Source organism: Paralichthys olivaceus, chromosome 13, assembly GCF_024713975.1.
Source record: "Paralichthys olivaceus isolate ysfri-2021 chromosome 13, ASM2471397v2, whole genome shotgun sequence".
Taxonomy (NCBI): Eukaryota; Metazoa; Chordata; class Actinopteri; order Pleuronectiformes; family Paralichthyidae; genus Paralichthys; species Paralichthys olivaceus.
In genome coordinates, this window is record NC_091105.1 from 13,258,228 (window position 1) to 13,284,598 (window position 26,371).

The window sequence follows — 26,371 nt, forward strand, 5'->3', positions numbered from 1 at the left end:
CTGTTGAGACTCTATCTCTCATACCCTTCAAAGCCACAGTCCATCTCTCTCATTCCCGTAAGCCCACCAGTCTGCTGGCACACTTTCACCTGGAAGCTCTCATCCAATCAAACACCCTCCTTTGCTGTGTTTTGCCAGATGCCATGGTCTGTCAATTGAGTCCCTGACCCGACACCAACTCTGCTATCACCTTTATTAAAGCAGAGTGGAATAAATGTATTAAACGGAGAGGAAATGAACCTTTCTGTAAGATGCCGCAAATCCCCCTAAATTAAAAAGACAATGATTGCTATTATTCAATCTCTCGATGGGCCGGGAGGAGATGATCCTTTCCACCGTTCACCTTAACTGTCTGCTACACATGCAGTGCCACAGTAACATTCTCACTGATCATATGAAATACATGTATATGTTGCTAATGTGTCTCACACGGTCTCATTCATGCGTGCTTTCATTCATAAAAAAAAAAATGGGGCTGTGTTTATTCAGAGAGCAGAAGAAGCAGAGGTTATAAACCAAAAGAAATCAGATTCTGAAAAAAGAAAAGATATTTTTACTACCAGATATACTGTAGATGGAAACTTTTATTTAGGTTCCCCTGTGAATTTGTTGTCATATTCCTCAGTTGTCGCTCGTCATTTGAGTAATGTCAAAGGAAGTCTGGCACTCTAATACAATTTCTTCGTCTCACAAGATTTATTTTACACGCCTCTCATTGGGACTACCATAAAGTAAATATGGTGCTGTGTGAGAAGTTGAGGCAGACTGATGTACTCCCACTGCTGTTTGAGGTTGATAAGGGGTTGAAATATCATGTCTCAGTCAAAATCCATATAAAGATTCATACTTGAAAAATAACTGATATTATTATTTTCAGTGAGAGAAAATTACTTGGTTGACTAGATTTTTGGTTGGATTCCTCCTTTATGCCAAATTCTATCATGAAAATGCTTGATACCATGGCTTTTCTCACTGTTATTTCTCTGTTGAGAATGGCTAGTAGTGAGATGCTTTTAGAGATTTCATTACAGTGAGAGGACATTAAAAACCTGGCCTGTTGTTAGGTCTGTAGTTATTGTGAGGGTCTCCATTAGCGTTAAGGGCACAGGGGTGCGGGCGTTAGTAGGAAAACACCACTTAACAGCCACCACAGGGTTGTGTCGGTGGTGTTATGCTCTAACAAACTGACCCAGCATGCTAAAAAGTAACTACTTAGCCACAGCGGAAAATATTTTGGACAGCCTGCCATTATTTCATCAGAGGTTAAATGGAAAAGTTTCCTCTGAAACATTGTTTCGGTTTCAAAACCAGAGGGGAAAAAGTGCAAGCTTTCCTGCTCTGGCTCTTAATGTCGGACTCTTTGCTCGGCTGTGGTGCACGATTTTGAATGTTTGACAGCCCAGTGCACCACTGGCTGTAAAGAGCAACAAGGTGCTATTGGCAGGTGTCACGCATTAAAAAAAAAAAACATACAAATTTCGTCACACACGTCTATGCTTTAATTCAGCTTTGTTTGCTGTAAATGTAAATGTACATGTAAATTATATTATTACATTATTACATTATTCTACAAGGCACTGAAAACATTGAGTCAAGTCTTAGTAATAGGGCATGAACTCCTTGTTCTTTTCATATGACATATTTCAGCCTATAGTTCTTTATCCTTGCTTTTCCAAGTGGGATATATAAAGCAGTAATTTCACATATGTCTCTGTGCCACTGCAGCTACTCATTACAATAGCCCCCTGGGTCCTAAAGGCTCTAATGCCTCTTTGTATTCCCACTTCAAGTTTTCTTGATGATATTCTCACTGTTACTCAACATAGAACATGTGACTCCCCCAGAGAATGTATCTACTTCGGTTGCTGTTATGGCCGCTAGTTCTAATTACTTTAACTTTGTTTTGAAGTCAGTTTGGCTCAGCAGATCAGCACTAAACACTACAATACCCATGAGCCATGGTTGCTGTTGCCATGGAGAAGAAGAAGCCAGTCACGGGTGAATTCAATGGAAATTTCAAAATATTTTAGTCATTGATCATGAGAACAAAACATGTTGTTGCAGCTGTGGAGTTAATCCAAAATTGACCCAGTATTCAAAGATTAATGTAAATAATTTGCTGAAGTATTTAGTAGCTTATGCCCCCCATAAGTGGCTCACTCAATGGTACGCTACCTAGTTAGTTAATTTTTTTACTGATGAGTCAGATGATGGTCTTGTGATCAAAGCTGCAGAGGTGCCCCAACTCTGAATAGTATTGTCTATGTGAAAGATATGAGTCTAAGTACACAACTAGGGATGCCTGTATTAGCTCCTCCCACTTCACTTTAGCAGCATTTGAAACAAAACTGAAAATTGTGGGATTGTTTTGTTCTTGTTGTGTGGCCCAAATATCAAATATGATCAAACTGCACCCCCACAGTGTTGATGAATGCAAGAGTTTCACTGTTTTTCTTTTCCATCCTTTATAAAACCCCATAACAAAACTGACATATAATGAAGTTAAACTAAAAGTTACTTTCATTTTTGAAAAAGCAGTGAAGACATTAGAGGAAATGAAAACACAATGATTTTTCCTTTTTGAGTTACCGTAATAAAAAAGCCCACTTGCAGACATACAGACCTCTTACCACCTCTCTGTAACCATCACTCCTCTTTACAAAACGCTTCTCTCATTAACTAGCCTATATGTCTTCTTTTTCCCATTACCTCGACCTTGGACCCTGTAGATTCGGATTAACAGGGAAGTAAGTACTTCACTGCTCGTTCTTCAGCCTGCCATCTCTCTGTCTTTGCTCTTTCCCTCCTTTCTTCCCTTTCCACTTCCCTCTCCTCTTCCCACTTTCCTCTATCCACAAATGCTCCAAGGTCAGTGTGTCTCAGGTTTTGTCCACATTTTCCCCAAAAAATAAAATAAAGAAAAAACAGATCCTGATCCATGGACCCTGCTGTTTTTGTTAGTTCCCAAAAGTGGCCAAGATGGAGGTTTAGTTACTCTGCTGTTCATCTTTAATAGAAGAGAGGTATTATTTATGCTGATAGTGTTTGACCAGGGCCAGAGGAATTGTGGATAGTAGGCCTCACAGCACTGGTCATCCATTTCCATTTCAAACTTGTCCCCTGTTTATCCGACTGGATGCAATTCAGTTACGCGTTCCATCAGCAACTTGGACAGACACAGCATATGAGGAAGACGCCTTCTTCTAAATGATATTAACTGTTCTCAGTATGGATCATCCCATCATGCTGATGTGATGAGAGCCGATGGTCTTGGGAGTTAGTTCAGATCATTCCTGACCTGCCTTCTCCGCCTCACAGACTCGTTTAAGGTAATCGGACAATCAATTATCCTTCCAGCAGCTCCTCTTAAAAATGACAACAAAGTGAAACACAGCATCCATGAAGTTTTCCAGGAGAAGTTTTCATAGACTCTAGGAAACAGGTCTCCTGTGTACACACGCAAAGTCAGATATAAGCTGTAGTTGTTTTCAGGAGGACTTTCTTTAAACAGTTTGCTCGGCATTAAAATGCTCCAAATCTCTCAGGTGGTCACGTTAATTCCCTCATGGCAGTCGAGGTGACATCTCATTGTTCATTCATATTCACCCCCATACACTCACCATATGAATATGTCATCTATATCAAAGGCTGCCGCTCCCTTTGATATGAAGCATCTCAGACTGTACACAAAATGTTTGCCCTAGAAGACGGTTTATGTTGGTGGTGATATGAATTTAGGTGAAAGCTGTGTAACATATTCTTCTACTTGGTAAGAGGAAAAAAAAAAAAATGTCTTCAGTTTTTTTAATTCATCAAATCATATATAGTGAATGCATTTTCAGTGAGAGTCTGTTTTATGGGACAGAACCACAGGCGGTTTATAAAGATGGATGACATGACGGCTCCCCCAAAGTGAAGCCAAATAATCTTGATCATGATAAATCTTGCCCCCTCAGTGTTAGTGGATGGTACATGGACCAGACTGAAATGTCAAAGGACATAATATACATACATATACATAATACATTTTTCTCAAATACGTTTTTCATCACTTTTGCTTGTTCTTATCACACTGATTGATGTTTAAGGGCAAATGTTTCTGGTTGGATTGGTTTTGTTGTTGTTTGATGCTACAACAACAAGGTCAAGTGTCATGATTCGCACCTAAAGACTGACTTTTGATTGGTCCAGCATGTGTATCGACTGGCACTGGAAACCGTGTTTCCATCTGCGCTCACCACTGTGCAGATTCTGGCTCCAAATGTGCAAGATGGTGGCTTTTGTGGTTATTTTCGCTTCATTTCTGGATACTGGGAGCAGGTGGACATGTGTCGTCCATCTTTATTTAGTCTCTGGTCAGGACTCTGAACAAGGGTTTGATAAATGAATCTAAAACCTGAAATTGAAGAGCGTGCACCTTTAGTTTCTTTGTCATATCTTTATTAGAGTGTCACAGGGATTCAGGCATTGTTCTGTCAGCCGGCCAGACTTACTTTAGAAATCACTTTCTCCGAGATTCATCAGCACTTTTTCAAGATGCAGTATTTACTATGTGTGGCCTCAACTGCTCCAAACTCTGAGGAGCAGAGGGCAAAGATATGGTCGGTTGCCAGCAATAGGTCAGGCAGTGCAGGAACTACACAGGAAAACACGTTTCACAGTTGCTGAGTGTGGGTCAGGAAGAGAGCAGAATGCAGAAAAGATGAAGGAGAAAAAAGAAAAAAGGGTGAGACTGAGAGACACCCTCCCATACAGCTGTGCCTGAGGCGTAGACGGCTTACTCAGCATGTCATCCCTCTTCTCTCTTTCAGGGCTACCATCGATCCAACCACTTCATCGCCACTCAGGGTGAGTATCCCAGCAAGACTATTGTGTGTGTGTGTGTGTGGATTCAGGATGGTGAGCACCTTGTAATAAATTGAAGATGATCCAGCCAATGAGCCTACTCATGCACAGTCCCTTGCCAAAACCATCTTTCTGGCAAATCAAAAGGAGGCCACCCGTGAAGGCTGTGTCTGTGATGTAACTGAATTATTCATTAGAACAGGTGATTAATTACGCACATTAGTCAAAGTCACTTGATTTCTGTGACATGTATGGTGGCGTGTTCTTTGTCGAACGGAGAACCTGAATTTCAACCTGTACTGCTGAAATGCAGATATGGACAGTTGAACTCTGTGTGTGTGTTAAATTTTCCCATATTTTGTTATTCTGATTCGGATCTGCACTAAAATTTGATTTGCTCTTTCTGCCTCCATACCACATCTGTCCCCCTAGTTTTGTGGTCATCCATCCATTGGTTTTTTGCGTACTCCTGCAAAATGCGGACAAAAACATAACCTCCTCGGCTGAGGTTTTGAACGCAGAGCATGGACAGATGGCCCCCTTTCCATATGTGGTAGTGACCATAATGAGTTTAATGAGTGTCAGTTTCTCTCCCATCACAAAGTCACTTAAATTCTACTGCTCTTCCCCTTGTCACAGAAACGGAGAGCAGCAGATATAACTTATCGTCAGCAGTGCTTTGTATTTTTAAGCATTTGTTTCCTATGTGATCCTCTTTTTTGAGTTGGATCTCGCTCCGTGAATGTGTCCCCCTTAACATGACGACGGATTTTCCTTGAGGCTTTCATCATAAGCCGCTCCCGTTCAGCCTATCTGCCTTCAATTCCCAATAACTCCATTGACAGCGGAATCTCAAGAGATCAGTACCTTGCTGACGGAGAAAGGACACTTAGGTCGCAATAATACAAGATTTCACAGCAACAAGAATTCCTGTATTTAGAAGCTTTGATGCTGCCGTTTGCCCTTCACTCCTATTTCCTCTGTCTTCCCAACAGGACCCAAGCAGGAGACTCTGTATGATTTTTGGAGGATGGTGTGGCAGGAGAACTGTTTCAGCATCGTCATGATCACTAAGCTGGTGGAGGTTGGCAGGGTATGTGATGCACAGTCCCTGTCCTCCTGTCATCACCAAGTGCTCAGACACGTGGCACATTTGCCATAAGGGAACATTTTGGTGTCAATGTGAAAGATTTATTTTTTTTGTTTGATAAGATCTCACAGGACCCTCAGTTTCCAGCCTTTATGCTAAACTAAGAACTTGGTAGTGGTATATGTCTTCTCACCCGATGAGAAATAGTATCCCTTTAGACATCTTGAGACATCCATGATGTATGATAGGAATCCACATTATGATAGTTTGATTATAGAGCCCATAAAATTAGCTATAAAATACTTGTGACGCATATAAAAATATAAACTGAGCCACATATCTAGGGCAGCTGTCCATATATACACTGCATGATTACACATGATACCTGTAGCGTTTAAAATCTGCTGTAAGTATTCCATCCTCTTTTCACTGTAGGAAATTACCTTAGTGGATGGTTAAAATGACACCATTTTTCCAGCAGTAAGCCTCTTTCCAATTTGGTTTTCCACCCCAACAATTCAGGGAACAGTCAACAAATAAGGACAGGTCTGTGTGGTTGAATCCAAATAACACCTCTATTAAATAAAATAAATAAAAAATTACTTCCTTTGTGTCTGATGCTAGTGAAAAAAAAAAGATGCCTCCTGTTCATTATGCTTCCCACCATGTGTGATTATTGTGCTTTTCTTTGCCCTCTGAGATGAAATATCTGCAGAGGAACAGGTTGTTTTTGTTCTTCTGCAGCATTTGAGGTGAAACTAAATTCAACACCAATATTTCTTTGTTCTAGTTCTAACTTACTAACTTGCTCTAACTTACAAATGTAGGACTTAATATTTCTTATGATCACTTAATAACAAATCATAATGACATGTTTTCTCTTTTTAATTTATCTCTTATTGTCAAATGAATTGTTTAAATTTATCTTGTTGATGTTATTACAATATCTAGTCTTGCATTCCGTCTGACTGTAATGCATCAATTTCAATTATAAAGGAAAACACACACACATCCAAAATTCCCAAACGACAATAATGACACTTTTCACACCTTTTCACATTTGTAGTTTGGTTAATTTTAAGGAAAATAAATGATATGTTGTTGCTGAAAGTTGAAAATAATCCTGAAATAATCACCCCACCAGCACTGTTCAGTAGCAAGGGGTGACTTTTCGTGTTGTGGAAGTGCTTCATCTGGTCTCCTCCTTTAAATATACAGACATGTATTCTCAAAAAAAGGGAGGCATATAGAGAAATTGTTTCCTTTTAGAAATAATTTCCTTGTTTCCTCTTAATTGGCCACTTAAAGCCTAAGAGGATTAAAATGAGCAACTGCTGTTATAGACCACTCAAAACTACTATTATATTATAAAAGTTGGAATAAAAGTTTAAGGATTGATCTGTTATGGTCAGGATGGAAAGAGGACAGAGGAGATTTGAATATGCTGCATTTTGACAAAACTGTTGATACATTTCTTGACATTAAATCTTCCCTTCACCCTTCAAACAGACACATTTATGTTGCTCCTTTTACATTATTTGCAGATGAAAGTTGCAGTAGTGATAAAGCAAGGTTGAACTCCTTTGCTTCTCTTTTTTTCAAACAGGTGAAATGCTGTAAATATTGGCCGGATGACAGTGAGATGTACGGGGACATTAAAATCACTCTGTTGAAGACAGAGACACTGGCTGAATACACAGTCCGTACATTTGCCTTGGAGAGGGTGAGTTGACATTAACATTTACATCACTACCTTTGTTTACCTACCCTCTTTTGCATTTGTTGATACACATTATAATATTCTTAATTTCACTGCCAGGGCAGAAAGTAATATGCTCGTGGTTTCTTTCACGGTTACCCTGTGAAGTAAGAATTAAAATTAGAACTAATAGAAGAGATTAGATACCTGACAGAGCTCAGTGCTGATAGGCATGAGGTCAACACGTCCACATTTAGAGGAATTAACATCAGCAGCTATCTGAATGCCCCTGCCGTCTTCCCAACATAGTTGTAAGAGTGCTGTGCCCCCGGTGGCCTCCATCCTGTCAATCTCCCCGGGGATCTCTCTGTGGAAGGGCTCGAAGAGCAGCACTGGAGTGACAGTGGCACAAACACAGCATTATCATCCCACTGTCACAGCCACTCTCCACGGGCACACGCTGCCGCTTATTCAAATTGGCACAAATTTTGGAGCTGGTGACAGCTTGTTTTTCATAGCTCTTTTCCCCATTTTTGTGTCTGTCTTCTGCAAACCTTTGCTTTGCATTGCTTTACTTTGTCAACTCTGTACAGAGGAAGAAATTGCTGTGTGACGGCAGCAGCCTCCCAGTGGAGAGGAGAAACCTCCCAGCCCTCCCTGAGCCTCAGTAATTCCTTTCTGCGTGTGTCTCTCACATTGCAGCTGCTACTAAGATGTGATGCCCAGAGGCTTTACTCTCCTAGAAGACCTAACACCCCACATAAATAATGTCCTGGTTGTCATCACACTGAACTGAAAAACTTTCCACATCTCTCATTGTGGAGGAATGCCTCTGAATGGATGGCAGCACGTCTTGGATGAAACAACAGCCTGCAGGCTACGATGGTTGGGATGCAAGCCACATAAATGTAGTGTTTTACATGTAATGCTAATGTGTGTACTGGGTTCTGTTTCGACAGAGAGGATACTCAACCAAGCATGAGGTGCGTCAGTTCCACTTCACATCCTGGCCTGAGCACGGGGTGCCCTATCACGCCACTGGACTGTTGGCCTTTATACGAAGAGTGAAAGCCTCCACGCCTCCTGATGCTGGCCCGGTGGTGGTCCACTGCAGGTAACACAATATAGCAACTGCTGCACATATGAAAATCATTATTACAGGTTATTATATTTATCAATCATATTCTCTTATAAGTGATTTATTATCACCATGACCTGAAGTGGCAGATGGAGGCGGTTGTGAGCAGCTGTTTGCATCTTCAAGGCCTTTTCAGATAGAAAGAGGGTTTGAGCAGCACTGGCCAGGTTCAGCAAGGGTCCAGGAGTGATCATCACAGTGAATGTGGGAGAGCTCGCCGAGCGGCACAAGCCCATGAAATAAATGTTTCCAGTCTGAGAGTGCAGCTATGTGCTGTCACATTCTACCTGGAAGGGCTACTTCTCCTATAACATGCACAACAACTTCTTCACAATCCCTTTTGCTTATTTTTTCTACAAATAAGTACCTTATTTTTATCCTTGGGTTCATTTTTTTAATGAATAGACAGAGGATAGAAGAGAATCAATTGACCTTGATGCTAATAAAGTAAAAATCCTTCATGCTAACCCCCCCTTTATTTAATCAGATTTAGGAAAAAAGGAAATGCTCACTTTAGTCAAACAAAGCTTTCAGAATCTTCTGTTGTTGTAGGCCTAAAGCTTCCATTAGCCAAAACATGTATTGATTTATTAACCAATACAATTATAAGTGATTTTGATTATTTCAACCTAACTAGTGCAAGCTTAACTAAGTTAACATGCAATAACAGTGCTAATAACATGTGCTCTGAGCAGACATAGATTACTCTCAAAACATTGATTGTTATTGACTCCTCATGGACGATGTTTTTGTTTTGTTTTGTTTTGTTATTCTAGTGTGGGGGCGGGCCGCACCGGCTGCTACATCGTGCTGGACGTCATGTTGGACATGGCCGAGTGTGAAGGCGTGGTGGACATCTACAACTGTGTCAAAACCCTCTGCTCTCGACGCATCAACATGATCCAGACAGAGGTGAGGTCAACCGCAAAGTCATGAAACCGCAGCACGTTCGAACTGAGTCTAAAGTCTCAGATTTTCATCTAGGACTGTATATTCAGGACTCAACATTTCACATCAGTGGACATATTGTGGTCACCTCTCTCCTGCTCTGGAGGAATGGTCAGCTTTTTTAAACATTTGATTTTCCCTCCTGTTGTTTGGAAAGTCAAAGAGTGAGAACGGGGGGGTGCTGTCATACTCCCCCTGTGGGACTTATGTAAAGGTCATTGCAATAGTTTGAGAGAAAAGACTCACATTGTTTGTCGCTGTGCTGCGTGGGCACGATGCTGTTCTTTAGATGTGGAGATAATTTACATATTCACCCCTTATTATGTAAATCCAACATTGACTTAGCTGTTTATTACATTTGTAATTATTTGCAGGGGTGCTCTAATTAAATGCACACCGCTTGTGTTTGTTTACTCGGAAATATTTATTTATTCTCCCGCAGCTTTGATACACTACCAACATTATAGCACATGTTTAATTCAGAACAAGGCAGGTTATGAAAAATCTCTTATTCATGTGGTTTAATTATTTATTTACATCTACACATGTTCATAAGCTGCCTCCTTTGTTACGTCTGGTATGTGTGTTTGCACCAAGATAACATACCCTCATCCATTACCCTGAAACCCGCTGGATTACACATGCATGCGCACACACGTGCACACACACAGCACTTAATCATGTTACCTGTTGTCCCTCCAGGAGCAGTATATCTTCATCCACGATGCCATCCTGGAGGCGTGCCTGTGCGGAGAGACGGCCATCCTGGTGAATGAGTTTGCCGTCACTTACAAAGAGATGCTGCGGGTGGATTCCCAGAGTAATTCCTCTCAGCTACGGGAAGAGTTCCAGGTCAGTCCTGCGCTGGAGTGGACAGTAGATCAGTGGCACCTCAATCAATTTCTAAAGCACAGATTCATTTTGTTCAAACGTCCAACCATTAACGTATGAAGCATGCACTGATATTCTTAATTACACAACCCACGCACAGCAGTCACACTCATAGTATAATTTACATTATATCATCAATAACATTTCTTCAATTACCCTAATGGAACCTACCAACACTTCAGCTACTACAGTAAAATTGTACTGTAATACTACTGCTAATGCTACTGTGGTATTACCGATAGTAGTGACTAAACTTCAAAGAAATGAAACCCCTAAAAACACAATACTACTACTCCTACATTTAATTAATCTACCATCAATTATAACAATAGTTATACTCATTATTGTGTTTATCTATCTACTAATTCTAGAGATCTGTCTCTCTAACTCAACTTATCGACTCCACATTTGGAGCGAATTGGACATGCGATACATTCAGTATTAATAAACTTTGAATAAACAGCCGACCAGCGCTCTGTAGCTGGGACTCATCAATGTGAGTGACGTTCTTGATCACGACAACAGCACGTTCACAACAGCAGCACGGTCTGTGGACTGACTCCAGGAGCTGGTCAATTATTGCAGGTCACTTTTATAGTTTCAGAAAGAAAGCTGCAACCAATATAACCATAAAAATATCTTCCTTTTGTCCATGTAGAACACTACTACTACAACTAAATTGACTATTTCTACCAGTGATTATAATAATAGTAGAATTAATGATTTCTTTTAATGTGTTGCCTTGCATATAGAGGTGAAAGTTGATAAAGTCAAATCCAGAGACAACCATACTGTTGATTTATTGTATACAGTTTGGGGATTATTTTATTATACATTGTATCTGTACTATATTGCATGTGTATTGCATATATTCTGTTGTGTGTGTATACTGTAGTTGTTCAGTTAATCCACAACGGTCTGTTTGGTATTCAGACAGCTGCATAAACAACAGATGACGACGACATCCGCCCTGTCATTGAAATGTGTCTTTTTATAGCACAGACGTTTTAAAATCCACTGAGTGCAGGAAGGAACAGACTAACGATAGCAACGCATAGGCATCGATAAACGCGTGTTCGCACATGCATGTGTATTTGTGTAAAAGTGATGTTGGTTTCCTTTGACCTCAGATTCTTTGTGACTTGACATTGAAATCCTCTGCCTGGTTGGCAGGAATGCGGTTTCCGACCATTTTATTAGATGTTGATTAGGAGAGAAGAGAGCCAGCTGTGTTCTCACATGCTTTACCTGCCTCATTCCTCCGCTGCAGCTCTCAGCCAGCAGCTGCATTGATTTCAGGTTTAACATTTCAAAGTAACAGTGGAAAAGGCTCACGCTAGACAGTTCATTTTATACAGTTTTAGTCTAATACACGACTTATAGTTGATTTATTTCCGTGGATTAGGGGATGGTACAGTAGGGGGTGACACACTGATTACAATCTGCGGGGTTTTTTTTTATAAAAGGAAAATCACATCGGTCTCTTTGATCATGTAAACATATCCGTCTGACATTGTTGTTGAAAGCCTGTCCACCGCCCAGTGAGCTCTGTGTTCCCCTTCTCCTCTGACAGCACTCAGCCAACTGGTACTACTGAGATCAGCAAGTCACAGATCTATTATTGATGAGGTGTATTAATGATCCAAATAGTCTTTTTCAAGTTGTCTCATTTAATTACAGCTAAACGAACACACAGTTCATCAAAGAGAATTGTTATGCAATATTTCCTTTTGAGTTTTTTAGTCATGTAGTTGTCAGAATTTATCCTTTTTAATTTTATATCAGTTTATCAACCTTATGTTTAGATTATTAGCGATTCTCTCAGTTGACACTATTGGACTCTTGGAATTCTCTGCGTCCCAGTCGTCTTTGCTTCTGTTTGATACTTCTCTTTTTCTTCCTCCTCCTCTTCCTCCCTGACATCTATGATTCCTCTGCCATGTCCCACCTCTCCTCACGCATCTCATCTTTTAAACGTCTCTTCAATTATGTGTCATTTTCCCCTCATCTCTACAACTTTTCTATTTGCAGACACTCAACTCTGTGACTCCTCACTTGGATGTGGAGGAGTGCAGCATTGCCCTGTTGCCCAGAAACCGGGAGAAGAACCGCAGCATGGATGTTTTGCCACCGGATCGCGCCCTGGCCTTCCTGGTCACGACAGAAGGGGAGAGCAACAATTACATCAACGCTGCTCTCGCTGACAGCTTCCATCGGCAGGCTGCTTTCATCGTGACTCCGCACCCTCTGCCGGGTACAACGGCGGACTTCTGGAGGCTGGTCTTTGATTATGGTTGCACGGCGGTAGTCATGCTCAACCAACTCAACCAGTCCAACTCTGCTTGGGTAAGATCAAGGTGTTAAAATACTGTTTTCTTGCCACTGATTTGCTGACCCTATAACGAAAAAGAGATTTCACAAAGTGTTTGAGTTCACTTGCACAGGAGACACTTTTTGTTGTACAAGTTTTTACTTTCAGCCTGGAGGTTATCTGAACTTCACTTTATACTTTTCCCAACAAACCCTCACCTCACTGTTTCTGTATCTGTTCTCGGGATTAGTTCCTTCATGCCATTTTGTTGGGCTTTGATCCCTGACCACATTGATCTTAAGGCATGACTAGATAACACCCGCCCCAGATTTTTCTTCCCCTCCTCCAGTTCCATCTCTGGAGAAAAGGATTGCACTCCCCTCCAGCCACATCTCAGGGTTCTATGTTGGCGTCCCACTTTCTCTCATGAGCATATGTCTTTCTCTGTACTGCAATATTCCCTGTTTTTTCTTTTACTCTCAACACTACAGTAATGAGTGGATACATAACACAAGATTCATGCAGAAGATTAGAAAACCTAATGAAACACTGAAAAGTAATTAAAAGAATGTCATAGTGCTTCAAGCCTCCACATGCTTGAGCCTCTATAGGAAGCAAATCCACATGGTAACAGCAAATCCTGACCTGATAAATGAACACAGCCAGATAATCAAGTGCAATGCTGAAGAAGGCTGGGAAAGTCAATAGACCTTTAAGTCTGCTTCAAAATGTATAGGCATGGAGAGGTAATCATAACTTACAATTTTTGATTAAGACAGAAGAATTTGTTTGAACAATCATCAAGCATGGATGAAATTAAAGTGTGAAAAATAGTCAGTAAAGGAAAGAAATGATTCAGTTCTCCAGATATTTCTCAGATTGGATAAATAGGACATAGCAAGCCTTCAGTAGTAATATGAAAATCCAGACTGTAGTACTGTAATTGTATTTTCATGCTTTTGTGCAGTGACAGTAGTGGCGAGAAGCATTGTTTCCAAATTATCCCAAAATCGTTCCATCTGCCCTGTTCTCGTGAGCCCAATATCTCAGGAACTACTGGAGGAACTTTCTCTAGATATGGCACAAAAATTAACCTGTATCAAGTGTGAACTGAATATATTTTAATGGTTAAAGGTCAAGGTCACTATGACCTCACAAAACTATTTCTTTTATATTATTTGGCCATAAGTCAAGAATAATAAGAGAATACACAGATTGTAAAACAATTTACACCATAAACATTGAACATTAATTATTAAATAGTTAACAGGAGATGTTCAGCATGTGCTATTAAAGAGCCAAAAGCTTTACAATTGACTGCAGAGTTTTTTTTGCCAATAATAATATCTAGATGTGTTTGGCTGACATCTAGCCCTTAATGGGAGATAAATAGTTGTGCTGTAATGACAGAATGATTCAACAGGGTGGATATCATTAGTATAGTAATGAAAAGAAATAGGAATCATTGTGCTGTTAAATAAGATAACCTTAGCAAAGAGGTAAAGAAAATATAAGGACCCAAAATGGATCTTTCAACAGAGAAAATGTTTTTATATATAATATGTGAATATCCATTATGTCAGATGCTATTTTTAGTTAAAGAAGACTCACATAGCATTAGGTTACATCAGCCTTCATCAATCAAGTCATTTAACATGGACAATTTGAGGAACTTGTATTATCTGTTCTATTAAACCTGTATGATTAATAAATGTGCGTATTACTGGTGAATCACAGAATTCAAATGTAAAGAGCCAATTGCATTCAGGAAACACTTTAGGATTAAATGCAACATTTGTGAGCTTTGCAGATAAATATTATTATTATCTATGTTTATATTATATATATAAACATAGTGCATGTATTACTTTATATCAGAGCCTAGAAAACAAAGTTTAAGCTCTAAATCATGAATCTTTTTTTCTACTTTTGTCAAAGGTCTGCCTGTATCATTTTGTACCAACTATAAATAATAGCAGTGGCACTTAATGTTCTTAATGAGCCGTTATCTTGTCTGTAGCATTTTCTGTAAAGATGACATTTCTAACAAAGAAGATAAAGTTTAAGGAAATCACCCAAACAGAGTGTTGTTTGCCATGTGTGACGACCATCTTAAAGTTGAGGAAATGGTGATCATCTATAGTGATCTTGCAGTTTACAAGATTTCAACTCTTAACAGAAATGAAATCTCTGGCACTCAGACCTTATGAATTATTGTTTTTTGTTTTTATAATAACTTAGCATTAGAATTATGAATAGATGAGCACTGATGATGGTTTTCATAGTAATTACTTGCTACCTAACACTCATGGTAAGAGTATCCTCACTCCCAAAAAAGATATTCATCAAAATCAATAACCACTCTGACCTTTAAGGGCCTTGTGAGTCAGTGTTGCTTTAAATGATCTTAATCTAGAATCTTGGGTATGATGTGCTCAGTAAATGTGGTAGATTAGTGATTGCGTATTGGTTTTTTCTATCCTTTTTGTATCAGAATCTTTGCAGTCTGATTCAAAAAAACTAAATCAAATCAAAACAAACAAAAGAAATATCATAGGTACCTCTGTTCAATCCCACTTTTCATCCACCTCATTTAAGTGTTTTTCATCTCGTTCCGTCCATTGGAGTTCAGTCGCCTGAAAAATTGAGTTATCGCCACTTTAAATTGTTCATTGTTATAGATCTTGTTATCAACTCTGTTATAGAGTTTTTTCTTGGCACAGGAGTCATCTGCCCCTTTTTGCATTGTTCCACAACATATTATATTTCTCCTATTTATGACCAGTTTTGCATCATAAAGTCTACATATGCATGTGTTTATAGCACTCGGAAAAACGTGTGTATCTGTTGGTCTTTCTAAATATATTATTTTCCTTTTTATCAACACTTCATGTATAGAGACCCCCCACTACGTAGACACACACACACACACACACACACACACACACACACACACACTTACTTGCTTAATCTTTTCGTCATTTGATCTCCTTAAAGCTCTCTAATCTTTGATGATCCAAAGTTTTAAGAGCAAAGGGAATTTTCTTGGCCATAACTACTGAAGAATGCAGCAGTTCAAGTTCTGTACGTGCCGTATTTCCTCAACAATTACCATCTCTCCTCTACCTGCAGCCGTGTGTTCAGTACTGGCCGGAGCCTGGTCTACAGCAGTATGGACCCATGGAAGTGGAGTTTCTGTCCATGTCAGCCGACGAGGATGTCATCACTCGTCTGTTTCGGGTCAAGAATGTCACGAGGGTGAGTCATCAGGTGCCAAAAAAGGCTCCTCGGGACATGTTCCACTCAGTGGTATTTCACAAATGATAACTTGAACCTCATTAGAAATGCATTAGCTATGGTCCTCATTGGTAATTCAGATGGGACCTTTACCCTACAGTGCATTCAGAGTTGCCAACTGTAATGTGCATCTAAAAAGGTAACACCAATCCTCAAAGTCAAAGAACTATACAGACTTGGCTGTAAAAAAAAAAAAAATCTATTTACCTGAAACCTTCAACTGATGATTTGTATTTTGTTTAAAACGTCTTACATGTGCACAAACTCAAAGGCTGAGTGCTTCACTTAATCCTGTATGTGTGCCTGTGCATCATTATCATCATTATCTGTGTATATTGTTTTATATGCATACACTTCTCTAGTGTTTGCCTCATGACACACAGTATACACAAATAAATGCACTCTTAAATAAATACACTGAAAGGCAGGCTGGAGATTTATACCGAACACAATGGCAGATCTGTAAAAAGAAAAGATATTGATAGACTGTATAATGCATTCTTCAAAGAATATATTTTGATAGTCAGCAGTCCAGAACATTGAACCAGAGCCACCATTGTTTCCATAAGACGTTCCTGAAAGAGCGATACAAATTATCAGAGCTCTCTTTCTATGAAAAACATGCATGAGAAACCCATTGACGTGCATGCAATAAAGGTCAGTCTCGCTCTTTTTCAATTTCTTTTTGTCATTACCTAGATAGGCGTCTTCCTTCTCTTAGCATACTAAAGAGGGAGTTTTCATCATGATGCATGTCATATTTTCCATTGCAGGACACTCTTTTCATAAAGCATGTCACACTTTAAAAGAGCAGAGAATTAGACAGAACTCATTAAATTGGCTAAAAAAAGACTGTTCTGTCATGGTAGAGGGAGCAGAGGGGGCGTCAGGCTGGTCTGTCCTCAACTATATATATATATCTACAGTGTATGTAATATAGTCTCCAAGTACTGTAGACGTCATTTTGACTTCACACACATCACACAATGTGTTGATTGTGCGTGTGTGTGTGCATGTGTGCGTGTGTGCATGTGTGCAGGTATAGTTTTAAGCCTGGGCATTTGCATAAGCACATGCATGTATTCTGCTCAGGATCACTGTCAACCAATTATTGAGGAAATCTGTATGCAAAGCATTTATTGCAGCGCTGCCATTTAAAGCAATGCGACAGGCAGTGCCCAGAACTTCCTGTCTTGATTGGCATCCTCACTTCCTCCCAAACACCCTTGTCATTCCCCCGATCTGCATAAGGCACCTTTTCTTCTACTCGTTGCACACCAGTGTCACGGAGAGGGCAACTTAATACAGCATGGGAGGTATCGAATCACACAAATAAAACACACCTCTTGTTGTCTGTGCCCTGCTCTAGGCGCATCAGCCTTTTTACTTTTTTTTTTTTTGCTATGCGTGACAATGATATACAAGGGTAGGGAGTAAAAGTCAAAGGAAGTGCATTGTAAGCATATGTATGTGGGGCGGGGAATGTAGTACCAAAAAAAGTACTTTGTGTAAATCCCACTCCCGCTGAGGCACAATTTCTTCATACATCGTTGGTGTCTCTGCCAGCTCAATTTGCATGACTTATAGTTCTCAACTGAACCTTAAGTATTAGATGAGAATCTACAGGACAAGGTTATGAACACACAGGGACCTCTCACTCGCACCTCAGGCCCCACTTACACCTGAAGACCCATATATCTCAGAGTCTGTGTGCTGAGTGAGCACGACTGAGTGCCAGTGTGTAGCCTGGGGAGCACTGAAACACAGGTGTTAACGGGCACACACAGAAATGCTGCAGCAACTAGTCAGTATGAACTAACACGTGAGAGCATGAAAGCAGGCGTAGTGCAGCGGATCAGATTCCATGTGTTTTATGTTTTCATTCTGAAGCTCCAAGAGGGTCAGCTGGTGGTGTGTCAGTTCCAGTTCCTGCGCTGGTCGGCGTACCGCGATGTCCCCGACTCCAAGAAGGCTTTCCTCAACCTGCTGGCTCAAGTGCACAAGTGGCAAAGAGAGTGCGGAGAAGGACGCACAGCTGTCCACTGCCTGTGAGTAACCTCTCAGCAACATGTATAGGAAACAGAAAGCAGAAATAAATCTCTCTCAATCGCAGTCTCTTTCTGAAAAGGTCTAAGTGAAATAATGCACCTGAAGACTGACATTTAAAATCATCCCAAACAAAAAGCGTATTCACAAAGGGCAGCATCACTAAAATGTCTGTAAGAACAGGACAAATCATGAGCACATCTGTTCCACCATGACACGTACTGTACAGATTGTGTCGTGTGTTCTCTCTGCGGCTTTTTGCGCTATTTGGGAAAGTATTTTTCCATGACAGAACTTAATGTAGAAAATCAAATTGTGGTGTTATGCGCCGTGCTGTGGTATAGTACAGCGTGTGGTGTTCTGTTGTTCCTCTGTTGTCCTAAGCCCCCGGAGCGCACACCCCCTGATGAATATGAATGGGCCGTCCAGCTCATTGCCGACCCGTCACACGTTCATCCCCACCGCCCCCCGTCCAAAAGCACATCAGTCAGCGCTGTCACACAGAGTTACCCACGACAACCAAGAAAGAGATTATGGAGATCAAATCAATTATGGCTTAATACAGAACGCGATGGTTCTCACTACAGTAAATCCAGCACTGCCACAGCGCTGACGACGATTGATTACCGTAATATTGCCTGTGTACGCTGCAGAGGCTTCCATGCCCACCTTTGCTGCGTTTGTCTCAGGAGAGAGGATGTGGATCGTCCTCCAGTAGTTTATTGATATTGCCTTTCATTTGTGATGACCAGGACAATATTTCCGAGGAAATGTCACTGTGCTGTTATTTCTCAATTTTCTCTTCCTCACAGCTTTTCCTCATGTGACTATTTTTGAAGATGCTGTGTACAAAATCAGGCTTATCAGATTACTCATATTCTGCCCTGCTTGTACTTTATTACAGCTATCAAGGACCTATTTAAATTGCCATGGGTTTTGTGAAGCTCTTTGTAACCTTGTTTAGTCAAGTGCTATACAAATAAAGTTATTACTTGTATCAGTTAAAACAGATTAGAAGCCCCTTTCAACCCAGGGAGGGAGATGTATTTGTATAGTATTGCACATACTGCACAAATATGGAACATGCTCTGCTGAGCATGCAACATAATGAGATTTCAGCCAATCAAAATTAAATCTGGGTTGATTCATATTGACAGTCAAGGTCTAAACTTAAACAGCATTTAATGGAAGGGCTAATGGTATGGCTGTAGACTATGAGGATTATGAATGTATAATGTAACTGTTCGCTTTGAAATAGCCTTTGTCTTAAATGTGCTATATTAAAAAGATATAGATTGCTTGTCTGTATTTAAAATAGATAATAATAGCACCATGCTAAATTGCTCACCCTGAAAGTGCTTACATGCTTATTTAGAGTGTAGTATACACAATTTAAATGTTGCATTTTGACATTTGCAGCTGAAGAAATGGTTCAGAAATTATGAAAGTTTTTAGTTATAAACCAAAGTTTTGCTTGAGTTACCTATTGATGGCTCTAGATAAAAATGTTTATCATGAATTATCACAATCCATCCAGTGGTTTTATGCCATTTCATCTGAATTCTGAAATATCATCATCATCATGGCAGCAGAGGATCATCAAGAGAAGATGATCACCAAAGTAAGCAGGATTTTATGGCAATCTTGTTATTAATGTAATAATATACAGCATCGCTTTACCTAAAGCAATGCATGTAGTGTGGCAGGAGGTCATCAATAAATCAAAGGACTATATTTGCCTGTATTTAAATATCCTAAAACAACCCTATAGCTCAGATGGTTTTGAACCTAGAAAAAATTTAACAAACTTGAGGGAGTCATCTCGGAAATTTAAGTGTGTTCAGGGCCCTATGTATGTATAATTAATTACATAGTTGAATCAAAGACACTGCACCAATACATCAATAGATTTTAATTATAGGGCACTCATTCTATATGCACCTCTGTTTCATTGTTTATTTAATAAATTTGTGAAGGAAGGGAAGGTCAGGTTGCCTCTTTTATTCATATTTATTTTAATAATTAATATCATAACAATGATTATTTTCCTTTGTTTTAGTAGGAATTTTCTGTGGGACCGGGGGGTAAAATATGAATAATGAACCCTTAATGTTCATGGTTTGTCATTATTCCTGCTGAATACATTTAAAATAAAATATTGAAAGATACATCTGTTTGAGATGTTTTCTAAAATGACACATCTCCTCCTCTGCAGTAACGGCGGCGGCCGCAGTGGGACCTTCTGTGCCTGCAACATCCTCCTCGAGATGATCCAATACCAGAACATGGTGGACATCTTCTACGCTGTCAAAACTCTACGCAACTGCAAACCTAACATGGTGGAGTCTCTGGTAAGAGTTTCTAAGTGGCAAAAATATATTTCTGTAATTATTCTCTTGTGTTCAGTTCAATTGTGAATAAAAAATTTAATTCTCCCTCAGGATCAGTATCGATTCTGCTACGACCTTGTCCTGGAGTACTTGGACTGCTTTGAGGGGAGATAGCAACAAAATGTTTCTAACAGCGGCGGTCAAGATTCAATTTGAGGCCACCCAGTGACCCTCCTCTACTTTCATGTTCGGACCTGTGGACGTTGAAGGAACTGCAGAGAAAGGAGAGGGGGGGAAGAAACGATCAAAGTTCTAAGTTTTAACCTTTAATGTACAGCTGTGATTTCCTCCTTGATGGTGATGTTTATCTCTTTTGATATATTTTGTGCTTTTTCTTGGTCCTCTTTGGCTCTCAGACTAAAGCTCCTTTTGTGAGAAGGGATTCCGTAGCAGTGAAACAATGTTCGGAGCTACTAAACGGACCTGTCTGTTCTGAAGAGGGGTCACCTGGGCTGTGTTGTCATTATTTCATTTGTACAGCGAGAGCGGGCTGGATGTAACACCAGAATTACAGCAGCATTAACGCGGAAGCATTTCTTCTTCTCTTTTAAGAGCTACATGCAACAGCAGTCCACTGTGGTTGTGGCATGACTTACCTACCATACCATAAACTGCCTTATTCTCTGATGATAGGACAGATTTATTCAAAATCAATGAATAAATCCAAAAAGTCACCATAATGGTGCAGAAACAGCAACGAGAGACCTACTGCATTGGGATGGACCAGCCCAGTCCTCAACAGTATTAATGCAGTAATTGTACAGTTGTGCAACGTGTTGTATTTTGCCATAATGTTTGTGCTGGATTACCATGTGTGCTATAGGTGGATGTTTCCAGGGGCCACAGCACTGGGCCCACTCCCACCGCAGGGAGATTCCGGTCTCATTGCTGTCACAGTGCCAATCCCACTGACTGACTTGAATCCTCTCTTTACTTTGTTCCCCTCCTCCCTTATGATGTACGCCTAAAAAACCCCAGTATGTACTGCATCAGCTAATGTTCTAGCTCTGCAGTGATTGTTTGAATTTATACCCAGCGGAAGAGAAAAAGGAGCAAGGTGTGATGGTGGTGTGAAACATTATATTTCATTAATGCTGTGGTTTAAAGTTTAAAGTTGAATCCAGTGTACACAGTTACAGATGTTAATTCTTTTGTTGTCTGAGGGATTTGGTTTTTCTGTTAACAGTTGAAGAAAGTTAATCCGGTTTGAATCTCATCTTAACTCTTTCAGGCAGGGGACTCATTTTCACCATTTTGACATGAACACTACTTGTTATTTGTTGCAGTGTAACATAAATGAAAATAAATATATATAGATAAATATATATATGTAAAAAAAAAGGGGGGCATTAACATTGTGTAGAAGGCAAAATATGCTATTTTTTGTTACCATTCACGATATTGGTGTTTTCTTTTTTTTTTAATCTTCAAATAAAAGTGGCATTTAAACTGTAAGAAAAGAAGAAAACGGTTGCCCATGGACCCTGTGGCTCAGCTATCATAGACTTCATGGATAAACACAATCTTTCATTTGCTGGCCAACACCTGCAGACCACTGGATCTGTTCATGTACAAATCAATTAAACATCCCCTAAAAAGACCCCCGACACAGACAGGAAGGTATTTCTCTTTAACATTTCTGTTCCAGAACCAAGTAAATATCGTCTCTGCCCTCCACCATTACCCTTTAAAATATGTTATGTCCCCACTGTATCTCCTGAAGCTCCTTTTAAGTGCAGGTTTTCATGGAGGGTGTTAAAGCGATCGCTCCGGGGCCCAACCTAATGAACAAGGAGAGACGCCCCGAAGCCCACAGGAGCTGAGAAATGGCAGCTAGTCGAGACTCTGCTGCGAGGTTGCGGCTCGCAGCCTGGTTCAGGTGGGAGCACCAGATTTATGTGAGGAATCTTAACATTGCGCCAACATGACCGGGCTCCCACAGCTTCAATGAAACGGCAGCTTGTTTGTGACGAAGATGAAGAATGAGGTAGCTACAGTGTAGTCAGTGATCTGACAAAGGAAGTGCCTGGACACTTTTTGTTGACGGTGGAAGGAATGTGTACATACAGATGTATATTATGTTATGTGAATACTATATGAATATTATACTATATGTTTGCCCAGAGTAAAGACGTACAGTAAGTAAATGCTACATAACCACCAAGCTGAATGTGCTGTAAATGACCATTTTGTGAGTTTATTGCCGAAACTTTTGACACCCGAGTACAAACCTGAGTCTCCCTGAGTGTTTAAAACAGGTCTGTGAAAGCATGTGTGAATTCATTGTCTGCTTTCTATCTTCATTTTTCGTTTAATTAAAAAAAAAAAATCCCAAATTCACATAATTTATTTCATCGTTGTGTTGTCCGCCGCTGCCACGACAACCATGTGAGTGCATTGTACATTTACCATTCCAAAGCTTTTTATGGTGACCACACTCTGGGGCGGCGGCTACGGCGACAGCCCCGAGAGTGCCGTTGATTTCACTTGTGTGTTTCTGTATGAACCAATGGTACATGACTACTGTGTTTCTGACCATTGTATTTGTGGGGGCAAGGTGTGTATTAAATGAGAGATGGAGATGACAGATGTATTTCGGGGAAGGGATTCATTCTTAGGAATAACAAAGATCAACAATAAAAGAACAAGGGGAAAAAAAAGAATGATGTGTCGTTGTCGGCTTATCGTTGGTTGTTGTGTCTAAAAAAATGCGCATCCAGCTGAATGGTTCTGTGGTGGTTCGACTGGTTTGTCAGCAGAAGCAGAGAACTAACAGCTGGACGTTGACTTCCTGCGTACGTGCCTCCTGCGGTTTCTCATACGGATGTGATCTTTTTGCAGTTCCCTTCGCCTTCATCCACATCGACCATTTGATCCCCCCCCCCCCTTTTTAACCTCATTTCTCTCCCTCTCTTTCCCTCCAGTCATACCTCTCACCCACTCCTCTCTGTCTTCCTCCCCCACCGTTGTCTGCACTTCCATTACTTTCATTTCTCCCTCTCATCCTCCTCCATCTCCCTCGCTTTGCTGCTCTGCCCAGAGTAAGGTGACTCCAGACCACAGACTTCCTCTCTCACCCACGGCTATGTTGAATAATGCATCAGTGCTGCAAACTGATCCAGTGTTTAGCAGAGGGACAAGCAGGATTAATTAGAGGACAAGACCCCCTGTTGTTGGGTTGAGGACCATATGGATTGTCGTTTAAATTGTTAAGAGATTGAACAAAACACCAGAAATGGTAAAGATGTGTGACTGTAGATGCAAATTTTCTTAATATGAGAGTTTTCATTTGTCAGTTTGAAGGAGCAAGAATGCATTATACATTTAATGCGAAATAGATGAGGCCCTTTTAATATCTGCAAGATTTTCCAGTTTCCCTTTTTAACCTTCAGAAAGCTATTACAACATGAAGTCCTTGGTGGCAGACTGCTCATATCTGACCCGTGGTTTATGTAATTAAGGTTAGCAACTTCCTCACGACCAGATAAGGGATAAGAGCTGCCACTGGTATGCCACCTTTTGTCCTGTACACGGTCCCACAGCAGTGTGGGTATGGTGTGTGAATATGCTGATATTCTGACTCAACTGGGGAGGCAAATAAACGTGAATATTCTCTCAGTCCATAGCTTTATTAAAGCTGTATCTATAAAAGCTTGTGAGGATTTTTACAGCAAAAAGGACAGAAACAAACAAAACAAAAACAATTCAAATGCAAATGAGGATAAGAAGCATATAACTCAACAAATCTACTTTTTTGATCAACATTTTCTTCATGCTCCCGGCCGATTCCAGCTGTCCTTTGTCCTTTTATTCAACCACAGACAATTCCTTACATACAGCTCACACCAGAGACAGACTAAAATGATGCTCAAGCAACCCACAGAGTGATGAGCCCACTGGGATTCGGCCGATTGGTCCCGATGGCCAGTCCGACAATAGTTTCAACAAGTTTATTTTTAATCAACTCCATACTGCATCTGTTTCTTGAGTGATCATTAAATGGTCATCAAAGGCACATTGAGGCTAAATGAGAGAATCCTGAACATGTCCTCTTGTCTCTGGTGGATATTGTGGTATCCACTTTGGTTTCCTGTAGGTAACACAAAACTCCTCAGTGCTCGTCCATATTGACTCCGTCTCTGGCATTTAGAAGGCAGACATCATCTCCTCCTGGTCAGTGATGGAGCACTCCTTATGGCAGACGATTAGTTTTAGTTTCACCCTTACCTCCTCTGTTAAGACAGAGAGAGTCATAGAACTTTCTATATTTTTGTTGTTGCTTAGAAATGTATGTTGACACTTGTTTGTCCAGGTGCTGGTAACCAAAAGAGATTTCTGCAGCTTTTTAAAAGGCTGAAAAAAACCACAAAAAAACAGCCCACAGATAAATCTCGGCAGCTCCGTTTTTTTTCTTCATCCTCAAAATTCCATATTCTGGTCATCTTTGCAGGAGACGATCGACAGTCGGATTAAGAGGGAGCATTGTGTGCAAACATGACACAGGTGGGCCTGCAGATGTTATCAACTATGTAATCGCAGGAATTAACTTTCAAAATGTGATTACTGGCACCGCTCAATGAATGGTAAACAGAAAAGTTGACATTGGCATTATCTGCTCCACAGGCTGTGATATGTCTCATCCAGGTCAAACTTACTAAGGCTTGATGAATGCCATGTGCTTTTTCATCACTGTGTCCATAGAAGTCACGTAATTTTCACAGCAGGCTGGACACAGAGGAATATCTCATTCATCCTGAAACAGTTTCTGTTTCCCTCTGTTTGAGGCATCATGTTGCAGATGCAAGAAACACAGACTCGTCTTTGTTTGGGCTCTGATCACATCAAATATCCAGCACAGTCTTTGTTTCTAAAACATTCAGTGTACTCATCCCTGCTTTTGTTCTTCTCATGTGCATTTTCATTTGAGTCATGATAAAAAGCCTGGCCGAGCATTACAAGATAATCAGTGCTGTTGTAGCTGAGTCTGTCATCGACCCTCTTCTGCCGTAGATATCTCAGTACACCTATATTTCATGCACCTTTAGGTAAAGTGGCCATCTTGTGCATTTCTGTGGAAACATGTTGACTGATTTCTTCCTCACCTCCATGGCCAATTACTAATTCCTGGCAGCAGAAAGTAAAGAAGGCTTCCTGAGACTTGAGCTGAGTTGAGCTGATGGATTTAACCCACGTCTCTTTTGCTTCCCTTTGTTTGTTGCAGCTGCACAGGTTTTTCCTTTGCAGGTTTATCCTCCCACATGCACATGCCGACTGAACAACACCAGACATTCAGACATTACCTAAATTGGCTCATTTACGCGATACATACAGGCTGTGTCTGAGTTTGTAATAGTAGGTTGCAAATGTCTCGTGAAAAAAAGTGTACAGCTGATGGTCACTAACTGAGCAATATATACCATCATGCATTGTGCTCACTGCAGAGAGATCAGAGGACAGCAGGAACAGAAAATCCCAAGTTTATTTCTACTTGTTTTTTAACATGTTTACCCAGAAGAATTAATACTAAGTGTAAAATAAGCATTTAAAATGTATTGTGGGATTTTCCACCGGTTGATGTTATTGTTGTTGTTTGTCATAATACAGAAACAATTACTCATTACTGGTTCAGATAAATGTCCAAAAGCATTTTTTTCCTTCTTTTTATTGAGTATAAAGTGCTTTATATATATAGATAGATAAATATATAGATAAATGT

The 26,371-nt window shown here is 40.3% G+C and overlaps 1 protein-coding gene across 4 annotated transcripts in view; it reads left to right on the forward strand.

Moving 5' to 3' along the window:
* Positions 1-20,889, forward strand: part of ptprub (protein tyrosine phosphatase receptor type Ub) — a 154,923-nt gene extending 134,034 nt beyond the window's left edge. For 2 of the 4 annotated variants that reach the window (XM_069536903.1, XM_069536904.1), the window contains 12 exons: positions 2,730-2,747; positions 4,812-4,848; positions 5,841-5,938; positions 7,542-7,658; positions 8,594-8,748; positions 9,549-9,684; positions 10,423-10,572; positions 12,643-12,957; positions 16,055-16,180; positions 18,110-18,267; positions 20,481-20,616; positions 20,707-20,889. In XM_069536903.1, coding sequence (XP_069393004.1) covers positions 2,730-2,747; positions 4,812-4,848; positions 5,841-5,938; positions 7,542-7,658; positions 8,594-8,748; positions 9,549-9,684; positions 10,423-10,572; positions 12,643-12,957; positions 16,055-16,180; positions 18,110-18,267; positions 20,481-20,616; positions 20,707-20,769 — 1,509 coding nt within the window. In that variant the 3' untranslated portion in view covers positions 20,770-20,889. The remainder of the gene's footprint in view (positions 1-2,729; positions 2,748-4,811; positions 4,849-5,840; positions 5,939-7,541; positions 7,659-8,593; positions 8,749-9,548; positions 9,685-10,422; positions 10,573-12,642; positions 12,958-16,054; positions 16,181-18,109; positions 18,268-20,480; positions 20,617-20,706) is intronic. The other 2 variants (XM_020092686.2, XM_020092685.2) reach the window with 1 other exon arrangement.
* The last annotated feature ends 5,482 nt before the right edge of the window (positions 20,890-26,371 follow it).